The sequence below is a fragment of the Hemicordylus capensis genome, chromosome 5, assembly GCF_027244095.1.
Source record: "Hemicordylus capensis ecotype Gifberg chromosome 5, rHemCap1.1.pri, whole genome shotgun sequence".
Lineage (NCBI taxonomy): Eukaryota > Metazoa > Chordata > Lepidosauria > Squamata > Cordylidae > Hemicordylus > Hemicordylus capensis.
Window position 1 is genome coordinate 153,445,962 of NC_069661.1, and position 18,068 is coordinate 153,464,029.

The 18,068-nt window shown below is 42.0% G+C and overlaps 1 protein-coding gene across 7 annotated transcripts in view; it reads right to left on the reverse strand.

The window, feature by feature from the left end:
* Positions 1-18,068, reverse strand: part of LAMB4 (laminin subunit beta 4) — a 93,051-nt gene that overhangs the window by 8,831 nt on the left and 66,152 nt on the right. For all 7 annotated transcript variants that reach the window (XM_053258377.1, XM_053258379.1, XM_053258378.1 and 4 more), the window contains 6 exons: positions 17,227-17,447; positions 15,491-15,587; positions 14,040-14,418; positions 12,113-12,273; positions 6,402-6,607; positions 2,526-2,729 (listed from right to left, as the gene is read on the reverse strand). In XM_053258377.1, coding sequence (XP_053114352.1) covers positions 2,526-2,729; positions 6,402-6,607; positions 12,113-12,273; positions 14,040-14,418; positions 15,491-15,587; positions 17,227-17,447 — 1,268 coding nt within the window. The remainder of the gene's footprint in view (positions 1-2,525; positions 2,730-6,401; positions 6,608-12,112; positions 12,274-14,039; positions 14,419-15,490; positions 15,588-17,226; positions 17,448-18,068) is intronic.

Genomic DNA, 18,068 nt, shown 5'->3' on the forward strand with positions numbered 1-18,068 from the left:
ATGGAGTGGACACCTTGTCCATTATGAGTCTGCTCCTCTGTTACACTGGCATCAGCGGGGTGAGTATCTGCATCAAGTCTTAGATTTGGACATAAGAATCCAAATCTTACCTCTGCCCTCAACTCACAGGGTGCTATGTGTTGGATATGGAGTTCCAGTGAATCGACCTTTTGCATCAACTATCCTAATGACCACTGGGGCATTGGGAACAGAGGTAGTTAGTGAGGGTCTCCTTACCTGTCCCTGCTTTCCTTTGCTCTATGACCCTTGCCTTGATTCCTCATAGGGGTGTGCACGGAACCGCCACACTGCGGTCCGGCACTGGGGTGGGGGGTAGCTTTAAGAGCGGCGGGAGGGTTTACTTACCCCTCCCACCGCTTTCCCTCTCTGGCACCATAAAGTTCAGAGTAATTGGGGCGGCAGGATACCTCCCTGCCGCCCCTCCCCCGCTGCTCCTCTGCAAACTTCCCAATAGTCCTTTGCGCACGCGCACCTTGTGCGCGCGCTTCACGTCTCTGATGTGCGTGCACACAAAGGACTATTGGGAAGTTTGCAGAGGAGCAGCAGGGAAGGGGCGGCAGGGAGGTATCCTGCCACCCCAATTACTCTGAACTTTACGGCGCCAGAGAGGGAAAGCTGCGGGAGGGGTAAGTAAACCCTCCCGTCGCTCTTAAAGCTACCCCCCACCCCCGAACCAAACCACCAAGGTCCAGACCGGTCAGGAGGCCTTTTCAATGGCCTCTGGACCGGTCCGGGCCCATCCCTAATTCCTCAGGTACTTCCTCTAGTGAGTCAGTCCTCTTCTATTCCTCCTAGAACAGGCCTGCTCAACCTAGGCCCCCCAGCTGTTTTTGGACTACAACTCCCACAATCCCCAGCCACAGCGGTCAACAGGCAGGGATTATGGGACCTGTGGGCCAACATCTGCAGGAGGGCCGAAGTTGAGCAGCCCTGTCCTAGAGAGAAAATGGAAATCTCTCTCTCTCTCCCCCTCTCCCTACCTATTCATTATGTTGCTGATAGATAGCATAGGTCTTTCCTATCTTGAATGTACTTCACCAATAAATCAATTTAGTTTAGACTCTACAGTGATCTCCATACGTGTTGCTTATACAGCTGCAACTACTAAACTCTGCACTCTGTAACTGGAGTGGTAGCTTCCTTGTTGCTTTGCTAAATAATTACAAACCCCAACACTTTGCCACTCAATGTGAATTAAGACTCAGGGCAGATTAAGGCATAGGCAAAGTAGGCACTTGCCTACAGCGGCAAATTTTGAGAGGCAGCAAATATTTGTATGCAAGATTACTGCCTACAATTGCTGTCCGTTAATAGCTTACTGTTACTAGAAAGAAACTTTAAAATGTGTTAATATAATGTTTAATCTCACAATGCATAGCTCCAAATATATTCAGTTTCAGCAACACTTCCTATAGGTTCCCTATGAAGCGCTGCTGCAGTGGACAGGGCAGCGACATGTCACATGGCGGAGGTCGCTGGCTGGGAAGGCTCACTCACTCAGGCACGTCCAGCTCCACGGCTCAGTCCCCGCCTCTTCTCACTGAACAGTAATTTCTAATTGTTTCACTGAGCACAGTGGGATGTACATTTATGTTAATGTTTTTAGAATCGCGTGGTAAGTCCTGTGAAGCCAGTATAATCAACTGGTTTTACTTCTTAGGATGCCACTTTATTTGGGTAGGAAATTGGGCCAAAAGGGGCTCAAAATTGGGCTCAAAAAGGGGTTCAGTGATCACTCACACGGGAAAGGTTTGATTTATTTTAGTGGAATCATAATAGGGTAATTTTAATGTTTCTCACTGTTATAATGGAATTGGATCCCACTAAAGTCGATAGCAAACTTTAAAAACAATGAGAAAGAGAGCGAGAGCACTTCCTCCACACACTAGCCTAGCATTCTGAAAACAGAGAGGCTGTTTTTACATGTAAATCTGTTCTGGATTTGAGTGTTGACAAAATAAATGGAAAAAAATGAGCTATTCCTGAAAGCAACCAGCTGGGCGGCTTTTGATAAGCAGAATTTCTTTTGATATCCTTGCTACTAGCCCCTGCTGTGCCATTGATGAGTTGGGATGGGTTGAGGGAGGGAATGGGAGGATTTGCAAATGTAAAGAAGCAGCTGAGGATGCAACAGCAGCTACTGCTGCTGCCCAGAACAGAAGTTCTGGCAGACTGGTGACTGGGCCGGAGGAGGAGGAGGCTGGCTTGTGTATGTGTGTTGGTTACAAGCAGGGGACGAGAAACAGCACATCAAGCAAGTCTCTGTCAGGACAGAGGGGCGGCAAATCTTTGGTTACCTATGGGCGGCCAAAATCTTTATCTGTCTGTCCCTGAGTGAGATTCTCCATCTGTTAGCTGGAACTAATGCTGACCAAGTTGGTCAGACCAACCTTGCAACAGTGTAAAGGTCATCCCACTATTTATGATAGAAAATATGCACTTTCTTTTCCCTCCCCTTATTATATAGCTATATAAGAACAAAAATAATTGTTGTACATGCATACCTGATTCTCAGATCCTTGCATTTGATTGGACAAATTATTTAACATCATGGCTGTTTGACCAGCTTTTCCAACCGCGTTTTTAGAAAGGGGGAATGCTCCATTACAGTTTAGGCCACCGCAATGTTTGTTTCCCTGGTTGTCTCGACATAAAGCCCCACCACAGTCTGCTACAACACAAGGCAAGTTTCCTGGTGCCCCACATATCTGCATCAAAACATATGTATTGAGGACAGGAAGCATTAATACAAACTTTATGTTGGAAGAAACACCATAAAAGAGCATTTAAAAGCATTCTATTTGTATGTTTCTGTTTCTCAAGAAGGCAAAAGTAATTTAGAGCTGAACCCTTCTTTTAAGCTAATAATTTTCTAATACTATTATTTCTAATACTAATTTTCTAATAATTCTAAAAAGGGGAATATTTTCCCCATTGATTTGTTTGCCAAAGAATCTCCACACACATGCCATGGCACTTGTGCACATTGCTAAGGATTCTGATGTGGTTTTAGGGTGTGTATTCACTTCACACACTACATTAGCCAGGCTTCTGGTGTCTCATTATCATTGTTATGAACCCCAGTCCTCATGGCCTTTCCCTAACCTCTGTGATGATTTTATTTACCTATATTCAATCTCTAAGTACAGGCATGGTTCATTCTAAAGAACAGTGGCAAGAAGATATTGCTTCAAGGTGACTGAGCCCTGGACTTGTTGAAAGGCTCATGAATGACCTTTCTGATTACAAGCCCTGACTTTTGGAAGCTAGACTATAATAGAACTCCATATTCCTTGCTAGTTGTACTTTATGTATTAGGGCCATAGCTTACAAGAAAACCAGTTACTAGGTATGTATATCATTGTTGCAAATGCACAAAGACCTGGCAACTACACTTTGTATAAGAAAGAGCTCTATTAACCTTTGTAATCCCCTCCCCTCCTTCCCTTCACACCCAGTCTTCTCCCCATCTCCCACATCAATACCAATGATAATTGAAAATGACCCAGTGGCCAGGAAGGAATACAACAATTGTCATGGTGTTTAATGCTTATCAGTCAAGAGAAGATGGCAATAACCTTTGAGACAGCCTGCATCAAGTCATGGGGTGCCAGAGATAAGAATTACAACACAGGAGGGTAAGGATGAGACAATAACCTCTTGGAGACTGGCGCCAAGAATGCACCTTTGCACCTTTGTCACACCTGGGAACTGACCACACCCAAAGGACCATCAAAGATGAAGAAGAATATAAGAGCTTGGGGTCCAGGACAGATAATCAGAGGGCAGTCACAATTATGGTACAGCTTGGAATATATTCTAGTATTTCAGAAAAAATGAAAGAGAGCAAGAAACTCCAAGTGGGCCTTAATACTAAGGATTTCACACTGATTCAAAGACAAACTCACCATTAATAGTCATATTATTAAGGCATCACATTTAACTCACTTATCACAAAAAGCAAAGTAAGAGCAAATAAAAAAATTTCTTTAACATGATTTTTGGTGTGCTGGCCATTTTGGAGGCTCCCATGCATGCTCAAATGGCTTCTGGCAAGGCCTAGGGCCTCATAGGGACCATTTGAGCATGTGTGGTGGCCATTTAATTTTTTTATTTTTTAAAAAATGGCAGCCGCACATGCTCAATGCATGGAAGCCTCCAAAATGACTGCCGCGCCAAAAATCAGGTAAAACAATTTAAAAAAAAAACTTCAACTGGGGAGGGGGTGGGAAGCAGCATGGCACTGGTGCCCCCCTCAAGTGGTGCTCAGGGCATGTGCCCTGGCATCCCTACCCTAGATACGCCACTGCCTAATGGATGGTATGCCCTGATTTATTCAGCAACTCCATTTTAACGCACCTTCATTCCCTCCCTTTCTGACTCCTCCCTTACACTCACTACAGGATTCCCCCCTGGGACAAATGTTCAAACAAACAAACTGCAAAAGATTACGGGATAGAATACAACAAAGACATTTTTGTTTGTACAAGGGGAAGCAGCAATTTTCTCCAACCCTCACCTTTCTGTTGCATTCTGTTGTGTTTGCCCAAACCTCACGAAGAGTGGTGAGGAAGGCAACTGGTGGAAGGGAAACTCACAACAAACATGGGCAAGAGCCCATTTGAGACTTCTCCATAGCAACTGCAATATTCCATAGCAATGATGGTAGCAAAGAAAACTCACTTCATTGCTACCTTTACATCCCTCAGTGTAGGTCAGCTGAGCTGTTTCGGGTAGCTAGATTATTGCCACATCCTGTTCCATCCCTAAGAAGGCGAAGGAGGAAGCCTTGACAGCTCACTGTAAGCAGTTTGCATTTCACTTTGCAGATAAACTTTAAAGACACTGAAGACACATTTTTTCACCTAGGCTTTTAATTAGATTTATAGCTTTAATATTTTTAATATTGGGTTTTAAATGTTTTCAATGATTTTAATTGTTAGTTGATTTGATGTTTTAAATTATTTTAATTGTAAACTGCCCAGAGATGCAAGTTTTGGATAGTATAGAAATATTTTAAATAAATAAATAAATAAAAATAATAAAGAGGCTTGTATCCAATCTGACTTGGACTATAGATTAATGGCACTACCAAATAAGAACATAAGAATATAAGAAAAGGCCTGCTGGATCAGGCCCAAGGCCTATCTAGTACAGCTGCCTGTTTCACATAGCAGCCCACCAGATGCCTCCGAGAAGCCCACAGTGGCAAGAGGTGAGGTCATGCCCTCTCTCTTGCTGTTACTCCCCTGCAACTTGTATTTAGAAGCATCTTGCCTCTGAAGCTAGAGGTAGCCTATAGCCACCAGACTAGTAGTCACTGATAGACCTGCCCTTCATGAATTTGTCTAAGCCCCTTTTAAAGCCATCCAGGCTGGAGGCTGTCATCACATCTTGTGGCAGAGAATTCCATAGATTAATTGTGCGGTGCGTGGAAAACTACTTCATTCTGTTGGTCCTAAATTTCCTAGCCTTCAGTTTCATGGGATGGCCCCTGGTTCTAGTGTTGTGGAAGAAGAAAAAATTATCTCTGTCTACTTTCTCTACTTCATGCATAATTTTATACTCCCCTAACATGTCTCTCCATAGTTGCCTCTTTTCCAAACTAAAAAGACCCAGATGCTGTATCCTTGCCTCATAAGGAAGGTCCTCCAGGCCTCTCATCTTCTTGGTTGCCCTCTTCTGCATCTTTTCCATTTCTACAATGTCCTTCCTGAGGTACAGTGACCAGAACTTCATGCAGTATTCCAAATGCGGCCACACCATAGATTTGTATAAGGGCATTATAATATTAACATTTTTATTTTCAATTCCCTACTTAATGATCCCTACTCTAGCATGGAATTGGCCTTTTTCACAGCTGCCATACACTGAGTTGACACTTTCAATGAGCTGTCTGTCTACTACGACCCCAAGATTTCTCTCCTGGTCAGACAATGACAGCTCATATCCCATCAGTGTATATGTGAAGTTGTGATTTTTTTGCCCCAATATGCATCACTTTACACATCACCCAGTTTGGAGATATCCTTTTGGAACTTCTCACAATTGGTTTTGGATTTCACTACCCTAAATAGTTTAGCGTCATCTGTGAATTTGGCCACTTCGCTGCTTAGCCCAACTTCTAGATCATTTATGAACATGTTAAATAGCACAATACAGATCCCTGGGGGAACCCACTGTCCTTCAACCAGTTACTAATCCACACATGATGACTGTTAAGTTTACTCAAGAGCCTTTGGTGGAGGACTTTGTCAAAAGCTGATATTGCACCAGCTTTACAGTTGGTATACTCAAACTGAAGGAATTAATTGATGATACAGTGAGTCTTCATACTGGACTGCAAAGTTATAATTCAAACGAGAAATTAATAATCTTACCTTTTCATTTAGATTTTGAATATCTGGTGTCTTGAATGTCTTCAGATGCTCCAATGTAGTGCTTCCTTTTGAGACCAGATCATCTAGCATGGCAAGTATATTGCTCCTAGTTTCCCCCGCATAGATTGTGATAGGTTTTGTTCCATGGATTCTCTCCCCAGCAGACAGTGTTATTTGGAAATAGTCCATTATTTTGTTGAAGGAATCTGAATCAAATGATAGTCATTTAAATGAAGCAATTTACGTATTTCCTGTCCTTCACTTCATAAATTCAGGATGAACCCCACTGACATTTGTTGGTTTTTCTCTAGGGAGCAGTTTACACACCAACTAAATGAAGATGTTCTGTATGAGCAGTGGAGTGAAGGCTTACATCCATGCCTAACACCATATCTACAGTGTAACATACATTTGTATGTGTGACATCTTCATGGCTTTCCTGGTTTTCCTCTCTGCATATAGCAGTACATATGACCAAATGTCATGAGGGAATAACGATGTCTATTAAGGTGGCTGTATTGGAGGTGGAGTGTTGCTTAGTATGAAGAAAGATTAGAGAGGCTATAGATAAACTCAAACCCAGTATAAATGACAGGAAAGAGTTAAAGGAGACCATGAAGTATATTGGCTATTAAGGGGTATGTAATGTAGGAATACAGACACACAGCTGTATGACCTTGGTTCGCTTTATTTCTTGTCCCCCCCCCCCCGCCTGCGCGCTTGTTTACCTCATTTGTTTGATCGAAATTACTACCAGAGTCTGTGTAATTAAAGCTGTGAACATTATAAGCAGGTGATCCACAGAAGATGGAGGAACAACACTGAGGCGGGTGTTTGACACCAGAACGTTTGTTTTTAGCATGCTTTTAACAATGTTTTTACAAGGTATTATCTGTTTTTACACAATAAATTTGAAGGTCTTAAAGGAGTACTTGGGAGTCACCTTAAATATGCGCATTGCATTGCCAGCTTATCAATTTATATCTCTGCATGTGGTGAATGTGTGAACTAGCCCTAGGCCAATAGATTATGTATAGGTGCTTCCAGATGGAGGAGTTTTTGTGTGTGCTTATTTTCATGGGTTTCCCACACTGAGCCACATAAAGAAAAGTAAAAGAACTTGTACACACAGCAGTTTTCTCTTTTGTACTCATAATGCTATTTTCCGTCCTCATTAGCACACAGAATATTGTCTTTACCTCTCCCTCCCAGTGGCCCAAATGTTGCACAACATTATGGGAGGATGTTGTGGGAGCATAACATTCATGCACAAGGGAGTTCTGCTATGCTGGAACTCTTATTGCTGAACAGTGTTCTGCTTGTGCAAATGTGATAGCATAAGAAATAAGCTAACACTAAGATGGTGTATTTGCACAAGAACAGCTAGTGGCCCAGTTTGTGCTTGCGTAAGGTAAGTTGTACGATTGCATTACTTGTGCACTTGAACACAACACAGCTATGATAGATTATTGTGCTAGTGCAAATTCCTAGCTTCTACAACTGTAATGTTATGTGTCGCTTTCTTGAGAAGGCAAATCTGGTCACAGTTACGCACACCTTAGCCATGTCACAGCTGGATTACTGTAATATGCTCTCATGGGGCTGCCCTTGAAGAATATTCAGAAACTGCACTTAGTGCAAAATGCGGCAGCTACACACATGGACAAATCGAAAAAGTGTTTTATGCCTCCTGAAAAGCGGTTAAATGAAAAGCAATTGTCCCATGTATACCTGCATGCCTTTGATATGTCATCGAGTAAAGCAAAGCAAGTGTGAAAAGAGATAAAGTATTGCTTATTCTACAAAGATATTCTAAAGTGGCCTGGACACATTTGTTGGTACCCCTGGAAAAGATCATAAATAATTGAATTAGAGTGATTTTTCAAATTAGCTGTTTTCTTTCATTATTATCACACATGTCTCCAATCGTGTAATCAGTCATTCAGCCTATTGAAATGGAGAAAAGTAGTCACTCTGCTGTTTGGTATCATGGTGTGTCCCACAATGAACATGGATCAGAGAAAGCAAAGGAGAGAGTTGTCTGAGGAGATCAGAAAGAAAATTATAGACAAGCATGTTAAAGGCAAAGGCTGTAAGACCATCTCCAAGCAGTTTGATGTTCCTGTAACAACAGTTTTGGAATGTTCTTCCAGTGGGCATCCATTCCTCAGTCTCCATTACAGCTTTTAGAAAGCAAGTAAAATCATGATTTTTCCCCAGACCTCTCTATGAGTGTTTTCTTGCTGTTGCTGCTTCTGTGCTGTGTTTTATGGTTTTATTGTTTATATGTTTAAGTTTTTAATAGATTTGTAATTTTTTAATATTCCTGTTTAATATTTATATTGTTTTAATTGTTTGATAGTTTTGTATTGTGTTTCAATTTATTGTAAACTGCCTTGATATTATTTTAACAAAAGGCAGTATATAAATCTAACAAATAAAACAAACATACATGTTGGCCAATGCCCCTACCACTTCACCCATGCTGGCTTAAAAAAACCTGTTCTCATATACTTCCAGTGTATTGAACTTCCAAAGCATTTCACTTTATGTCAAGCCTTATCTGACTCTTGTGGAGTTTGGAATGAGGCAAGGCTGTTGATTAAGCACAACTGCACTGATTAGAGATGCCTCAGTTTTAAAACAACAACAACAAACAAACACAAGAAACAAAGGTTTGATGTACTTTTAAGTGTCTCATGCTTCTCTGGACATGATTTTTGATAATTAATTAATCACTTCCTGAAATAGCTTTCTTCTGCTGGAATTTCCCCCTTTAATGACTTGGCTGCAATCCTATGCACATTTTCTTAGGAGGAATTCCCACTGAACATAGTGGGTCTTAGTACAGTTAAAGTAAAGTTGCACTGTTGAGTTGGTGTTGACTCCTGGAGAGTCAACACCACAGAGCCATGTGGTTTTCTTTGGTAGAATACAGGAGGGGTTTACCATTGCCTCCTCCCATGCAGTATAAGATGATGCCTTTCAGCATCTTCCTATATCACTGCTGCCTAATATAGGTGTTTCCCATAGTCTGGGAAACATACCAGCAGGGATTCAAACTGGCAACCTCTTGCTTGCTAGGCAAGTTATTTCCCTGCTGTGCCATTAGGTGGCTATAGTGGGTTTTACTTCCAAGTAAACATGCATAGATTGTGCTGTTAAGACCACAATTTCCTCTTTTTAAAAAAGAAAGTTTAATTGGCACTTTTAATTCCTGGGGAGCGAAGCAGGAGAATAAGTGACATATAAAACAAAATATTGCTTGCAACACATGTTTATCAACAAATGTGGTATATCTAATATCTTGTACTAAATGTCCATCAGATGGATTTCTTCTTTAGAAGAAGACTGAATGGACATAAATCTCACATCAGAAATAAGATTACCAAGAATCCCACCTGTGAGCATTTCAACATGCATTGTCACATGGACCCTATGAGATTCTGTACTGAAAAAGATTCACTCTGGTAGTCATATAGTCCAGAAAAAAGCAGAGCAGGAATTTATCAGACAGTTTGACTATATTGGACAAGGATTAAATAGAGACTATGGTTTCATATCACATAATTCTTGATTTGATGTATTCTCTGTCCCTTGAGATTTTTGGCATACCCATGAAAAATAGTAAATTACAGTTTTTGTTCCACTCCTCAGCTTTAGCTTGCTTTTGGACTTCTACTGCTGTCCTAAAACTTCCCTTCTTGGTGAGATTTTGGATGTCTGAAAACGAGAACTATGAAAAATGTTACCATACTTGCTCCCACATGTTTATACTGCTACCAATGCTTTTAGATCAAACTGAGGAAAATTACTCAAAACTAAATGTGCAAGTTGTTGTAAACTGCCCAGATGCAAGCTTGAGGTGGTGCACAAATAAATAAATAAATGTGCACAACACAGACCACAGTCCAATCAGAGGTAAGACAATGTTAGTGTGCCCCATAGGAGCAAACGGACTAAGAAGCAAGACTTTTGGAAAGAAAAATAAAGTTTATTTTATATAAAGCAGAGGCACAGTGTAAAAGTGTGATACTTAGTAATCTTAATACAATCTCAGTTGTGCTTGGAGAGAGGGTGAATGATGATGTTGAGAGAGAGAGAGAGAGAGAGAGAGAGAGAGAGAGATTAAAAGCCTGATGACTGGTGAAATGTGAGGAGACAGGGAGGAGGAATAGTGTAGAGAGGGAATAAAAAGGATACTTGTCCTTAATCTGCTGTTTCATGAGTTAAGCCAAAGGAGGCAAATCTCACTGGAGGAGATTCAAGGGTTCCAGCCAGAGTGGCAGGCAATGAAAGCCTGCAAGGTGCCACCATGGCACTAAACTTAAAAGGCCATGGCCTTTTAATGGCATTCTCTTTACCCACAGCTAGGGAGCACTAGGTGAGCACTAGGTTCTCTAAGTCAGTCAAGTCCACAGCAAACCCACTCAGGGGATGGCCCAGCAGTGTTCTCTCTAATTCTTTTCATCTGTGTGCGGAATGAGTTTTGTTCTGGACAGCAATGTATCAAGGCAGTGTGCGGGGGCATATATTCAGAGTGGGGCCTTCCTGATTTAACCTGAGTGGGATCTAAAATTGACTGAGTGGACATAAAAAGTGTGTGGGTGTGCACACATCTTAGAGGGAACACTGTGGCCCAGCTTCAGTGATTCCATTTCAGGATTCAGTGGTTTTTCTCCAGAGCCCAGAGGATCTTCAAGCAGTCAGGTACATGGATTAATTCTAAGCATGTCCAGGGCAATTTTGTTCAGGTCTTTGCACAGCAACCAATGCAAGGATCTCTCAGGGACAGTGATTTCGTTTCAATAGGTCTAGACTCTGCAGTCCAGAGTTTAAGAGGAAAAAAGCTTGAGTGCGCAACAGGTGCTCAGTCAAGTGAGTGTCTGAGCACTAGATGGCAGATAGTGCCACCAATCTTTGGCTTAATTAGGTACGCAAGAAATTAAGGACAGATGCATCACCTTTCCCTAGGTAGCTTGACACTGGCTCAGATTAGTCTGACATAGCAACCTGACCCATATTAAGCACTTATGTATGCACAGGGTCCCACTCAGCCTTGCTTAGGTCAGAGGCCAAAGTTTCCAAGATGGTGAGAAACTGTCTAGTAACAGAAAGAGTTCTGCTAGCTTCTCAACATGCATAGTAACTAGGATGTGCAGAATGGTTTGCAGTTGGAACATTCCAACTGTGAACTGGGCCGTTCCAAGCGTTCCGAGCTTGGAACAGAATGCCCTTCAAATGAAGGGCCTGTTCCGAGCTCAGAACAGAATGACTCTGTTCCAAGTAGAAATACTCAGAATATTCTGAATGCTATTTTGGAATCCAAAATGGCGCTCTTCTGACTTCTGCGCATGTACAACAGCCATTTGTGTGGTCAGCACCACCACGCAAATAGCTGCCGCATATGCACAGAGGCCAGAAATGTGCCGTTTTGGAGTCCAAAATGGCCCCTTTCTGTCATTCTGTTGGAACTGGTTCCACCAATTGTTCCAATGGAATGTTCCGGGCATTTGTGTTCCATTCTGAGCTCGGAACGCAAATGCTGTTCCATGCCATCTCTAATAGTAACTGAGTTCTCAAAGCCAACATGAAATTTTTCTTTTTTAAAAATTAGAGTTAAATTTAGGAGCTCTGAAAAACTCTGCACTGTAAGGTAGTAAATTAGTTTTTCATTTTATTTTATGAAATTTAATTATCTACCTTCTTACCTTGGAGGTGCATGTAATTAATTCTATGATGCAGCTCAGTTCTGTTTTGCAGGGTTACAGAAAGCTGGTCAGCATCTTTCCAAATGTCTTCTATCATGCTGCTGAGATTAGGAAACTGATCCAAAGAGTCAGGTTGTAGATACATTTGTGAAACTTTTTGTCTAAAATGGACCAACAGGCAAATAAGATTTAGAGATGTGCACATTAGCAATATTTACATATGATGCATTCCAAAATTAAAAAAGGAGTTTATATAGGAGAAATATCAGATCAATGCCGATCCAATAATGACATGCAATAAAAAATTTTAAAAAATGGGGAGGCCAATACAGCCTCCCCGAAACTATTGGTACTGAGTGGCCATTGACCCAATATTTTGCCCATAATCTTTTTCGGAAGCCAGCTTGGAGAGAAAGCCTTTCTAAGCCAGCTCCAGACCTGGATTTAAAGGACTGTACCCTCAAAATTGGGGGGGTGGGGGCCAGGGTAACCAGCAAAAACCCCTGGCCAAGCAAGTGCTTCCTGGGGGGAGGGGTTAGTTTGGGCCCCATCCCTGATTTTGGAGCTGCATTGCTGTCCTTAAATAGCAGCCTGGAGCTGGCTTGAAGAGTCTCTCCAAGCTGTAGGGCTGGTTTTGTTCCTAATTACTTTTGGAAATAGAAGGATTTCCAATAAGACAGCAGGAATTTTAGTTGGAATTGCAACTAATGGGGTTCCCTTCTATCTTATCGGAAATTCCTTCCAATAGTGTCTGAGAGTGGGCATATCAGTCTGATATTCCTATTGGACCAAAACGATTGCACAGCCCTAGTTTTTAGCATCATCTGGAATGGCAGTACAATATGGATACAGTTGGGGACCACAACTCAAATATTAGGGAATGGACCTCTGGACCCCCTCCCATGGACTGTAAGTTTGGTTATTATTGGACTGTAAGTACATGAATTCCAAAGGGTGATGTGAACAATCTGAGTTGCCACTATCTTGTTTCAAATAACAAATGGTTTGAAATAACAGTATCTCCTTCAGGGTCTCTTAGGTCCCCCCAAGTATTGTTAGTTTGTATCAGACTGTAAACACATGAGTGATAAAGGAGTGGTGCTTAAAAATACCCCCATCAGCGTTCCCTAGGACCCCCTCCCACGTATCAAAAATTTGTTTTCTGTTGGTATGTAAACTCAAAACTTATTAGATCTCACAAGTTTTCTCCCCTTTGGAAAGTAGGCTAAAAATATTACAAGCAAACAACATGCTTGTCTCCCAGCACCAAGCTACCTGCCCCCACATACCCACTACATGAAGGGGGAATATGCTGTTATTGGTGCAGCATATTATGGGGCTATTATGATAACTATTAAATACAGTTGGAATGTAGTGTATTTTATTGTGCAGAAGACCATGGTTGGGGATTAATATTGAATTCAAGCCATATTCTTAAGGGCTGAACAGTGAGCAACATTGACTCTACCCTCTGATTTGCTCATGTGAGCTGAGACTCAGACATATAGTTATTTAACACTTGCAGTGTAAACAGGAAGAGAGGCTTGCTCCTTGACTGCTTGTTCCTGTTTTCCTATAGCCTTAGCTTGTGCATAGGAACAAGCAATCTTGAGGTGTGTGATAAGGAAAGGGCTCTTCTAAAACATCTCTTACTGTTCACACTGTGTGTGTGTGTGTGTGTGTGTGTGCGCGCGTGCGTGCGTGCGTGGGGGGTGGGGGTGGGGCAGAGGGTCAAAGCATCCCATCTTGTATGCATGGGTCCTTGGGGGCTAGATGTGAAGCTTTTGCGAGTGGCATTTGGCCTCCAGGTCTTCAGTTGTCTATTTCCCAAAGATGATACTAGACCTAGAGTAAGATGTAACCTAAACCTACGGTCTTCTATGGTGACTGACTGAGGAACACTCTGTCCGGAGAAAACAAATCTTACCGAATGTCGTTATAATCATTCTTAATGGTCAAGAGCATGTCTGATGACAAGATAGGACTTTTTAACATTCTTTCTATTTCAGAAAATGTATCATCATAGCCTTTGAAGTCTATATCACAGCCCGATATCATGTTCCTCTTGTCTTCTAGTGTTGCAGCCAAGCTCATTAACTTTTGGATTCTTTGAGATAAGCAAGTAATTATATTATCCCACTGATCAAAACAAACATGACAGCGGGAACAGTCAGGGAAATCCTGATAATTGTAACCCCGGCTACATTGGTCACAGAACCTTCCAGTGACCCCAACACGGCAGCTACAGACTCCAGTATCTTTATCACATTCAGGCTTCAGAGTTCCGTCTTTGTTACACTTACATGCTGGTGAAGACAAAACCAATATGGTATCATTTTCATTAGTAACTAATGAAATTAGAAGTGGGGAGACATAAAAGACAAAGAAAAGTCCTTCTATAAACAATAAATAAAACCATACTTTCTGGGATTGTATTATGTACTACAATGCAAGGCTTATTTATTTATTTTTTTTTATTTTTGCATTTTTATACCGCCTTTCGTTAAAATATAGCCCCAAGGCGGTTTACAAAAGTTAAAAACATACTTTTTGCTTCAGCAAAAAGGCCTCAAAAAGCAATATGTTAATGTAGGGCAAGTTACAGACTGAGGCTTCTTGCATTTGTGGATGTCTGCACTCCCATGCATATAAAGTCATCCCCATTCACTACAGTGTTAGGGACAGTTCACCACAGCGGTTCACACAACATGGTACTGAATGGGGATTCCTGTGCTTACTGGTAGCACATGCAATTCCATCTCTGAAGCTGAGCAGGTCTGTACCCAGCCAGTATCTGCATGGGAGACCACCTGAAAGCTTATACACGTTGCTCTTCTTGGAAGTAAGGCAAGCTACAACGGAAACAAATGTCATCCTATTGTTACCCTGTCTCCAGTTGCTCCAGTGACAAATTTCTGGTATCCTTTAAAAGCCAAATCACTGCAGACTTAGAATGTCATTAAAATATTTGGTTTATTTACACAAATATATGTCATAGAGTAGAGGCAAGCCAGAACAGGTAAGGAGACCCTCACTAGCTACCACTACTCCCAATGCCCCTTGTGGTCATTAGGATATTTGGTGCAAAAGGTCGATGCACTGGAACTCCATCTCCAACAGTCCTTGCATTCTAAGATGCTGCAATCCTTGCCCAGCCATGTTCACACCGGTTTAACACACACACCTTGCAAGGTAGAAAGGGATCTGGTTATCCTACACTTCCTCAAGAGTCTCTACTAGGAGGTAAGAAGCATGTGACTCTCAAATTCCTCAGTGGTGTACTCCTCCAGAATGGAGATGAACCAAAGTCATTAAGAGCAATTAACTTACAAAAGAATGGTCACCCACCCAACTATCTCAAAATCACTCACTACTTACCAATACAATGGATTAGAGGATCACCAAAATAACTTTTGTCACAAATGTCACAACGTCTTCCAGTATAGCCCAGTTTACATGGACATTGACCTGTAAACTGTAAAAAGAATTCACAGTAAAAAAAAACCACACACACACAAACTTGGCTGAACCAATTCTCTTCTTTTTTTGCAAATATGTTTTGCCTTTGATGTACTAATTGAACTACCAGCTGCATCCTGGCATACTTATTTTCTGTTCTAAGCACCTGCATGTAATGATACAGTTAGGTCTGGAGCCTTTCACATTTTGGTTTTGCACTTCTACCAACAAACAGGTGCAATAAAGGATATTCTCTAACTACTCATCACATCAAGCATGTCACATCAAGCATGTCACTGGCCCTGGTATGCTCTCCACCCTCCTAAATCGCAGCTGAGGGTGGGGTGGTGGTGGTTCTAGATCAGGAACATGGTGTAGAGGGCAAGAAGGATCTCAATCTTGCCCCTCATCTTGTTCCTGATTTAGATCAGGGGCTCTGCAGGTGCAATTTGCCCTGGGCAGAAAACTGCCATTGGCACCAAAGGAAGCAGAGAGTGAGGCTATTCTCACAACAAGCCTGCCCGGGCTGCCCCAAGCAGGGTTAGGCTGTTTGTGAGAAGCGGCAGGATCCTTGCAGATCCCTCCCCTCCCTGCCTGTCGAAACCCCCCTTAACAAACCCAGCTTTTAGCCAAGGTTAAGGGCATTCTCGCACCCTTACCCTGCAGCCTGAAGAGCCACAGAGGCAGGCGCATAGAGCACCTGTCTGATGGGGGAATCCCCAATGCAAAGCACATACCATCTGTTGCATTGAGGGATGCCTGGGGGCCAGAACAACAATATCTGGTCCAGATCCCTCCACCCTGCTCCATGCTTCACGGAGCTGTATGGAGCAGGGCTGTCTGTGTGGGCACGAGGGAGGCGCGCTGATGGAGGAGTTGGGTCATCTAGGGAGAAGGTAGATTAAATGCAGCCTTCCGCCTGTGCCTCCTAGCCCACCCATGATGGTCATGTGACTCACCCCAGTGTATAGTTTGGTTTCTAAACCTAAGAAATGCTGCACCTACATTGTTACACAGACCTCTTGAGTTGGACTCAGGCATACTCTATAGTTTGCATAAGATGATGGTTTATCCAGCTGAGTATGTAGCACTTGCCATAGTGTTATGACTGAGCTGCTCTGGTGGAGATCAGTGCTTGCATTCCTGCAGCTTAAACCAATTGAAAGGACACTGCAGGCTCAGAAAAATGACTTCTAGAAAGGCCTTTTATGCATATATAGTCACCCTTATGATTCTCACTCTTACAATCTCTCTCTCAACACAGACACAGCAGCATAGAAGCCCTCCCTCCATGGTGTAATTTCATGTCCCTGGGCATGCATGCATACACACGTATACTCCCTAGGAACATGACTGCATTATAGAGCATGGGCTCCCCCCACCCCACACACTGGGTGTTTATATTGAGAAGAGACATATAACTATCAGTGTTTCCTAGAAAATATTGCGATGAGGTTAGGTTGCAGGCACCAATGCATCCAGACTAGCAACCTTGTCACTTATTTCATTTTGCCCCTCACTATTACAGTATTTATTTTCACATTTTCTCCTTGTATGTACATGTAAATGCTTCCCAGGATTGTGAGACTGGGTCAGAAAGGATCCTAAAATATGCATTATAATTGGCAAATTGATGATTAGTACAATAATCTTGCCTGATCACACAGGTTATTTTGGGAGTGCTTTGGGTCACAGTCACAGGTGTCACATCCTGTTCTCTGATTCATATTCCAGTACCCAGAAGCACATTGGTCACATCTGGAGCCTATCACATTAGGCAAGCATGGGCATACTCCAGTTGTCTGGTCACACATGCAGAAGCCATTTCCAGATGGGCATTCTGCTGGGCTCACACCCAAAGGGTTGCAGTTGCATTCTGAAAAGAAAGTGATGAAATGAATCAAAGAAATGAGCAATCCTATAAAAAGAACAGGTTCTTTTTGTATTTTGTGTGTATATGTATACATTGATTGATTGATTGATTGAATACCACCCTTTGTCCTAAGACTGCAGGGCAATTAACAACAAGGCAATAACATATTAATTAAAATAACCTAAAAATAAAGCAAATATTTGCTTTTAAAGCCCTGCCCTCCCCCATTTTCTGGTAAGACTTTATTCTCTCCACTCATCAAATATCACAGTTTTCAGAAGCATTTATTCACTGTTTACCCAGATCTAAGTCTCCAGACATCTCCCTGCTATGGTCAGTCTGCTACCTCCAACCACCTTTCTGATATATCTATTTTGATGTCTCATTGCTACCTAAAAGTTATTATGTCCAAGACTGAATGTCTCAACTTTCCTCCAAAACCTCCATGACTGCTCTCTGTATTGTCATCACCATCTACCCTGTCAGCCAGGCATGAAGTCTTGGCTTTATCTTTGATTCCTTCCTTTCTTGTGCTCCAGATATTCTATCTGTCACCAACATTGTAACAGTGCTTTCTGTATAAGAGATAATTATTTTCCAGTAACAAGGTTATTAGAAGGAGTT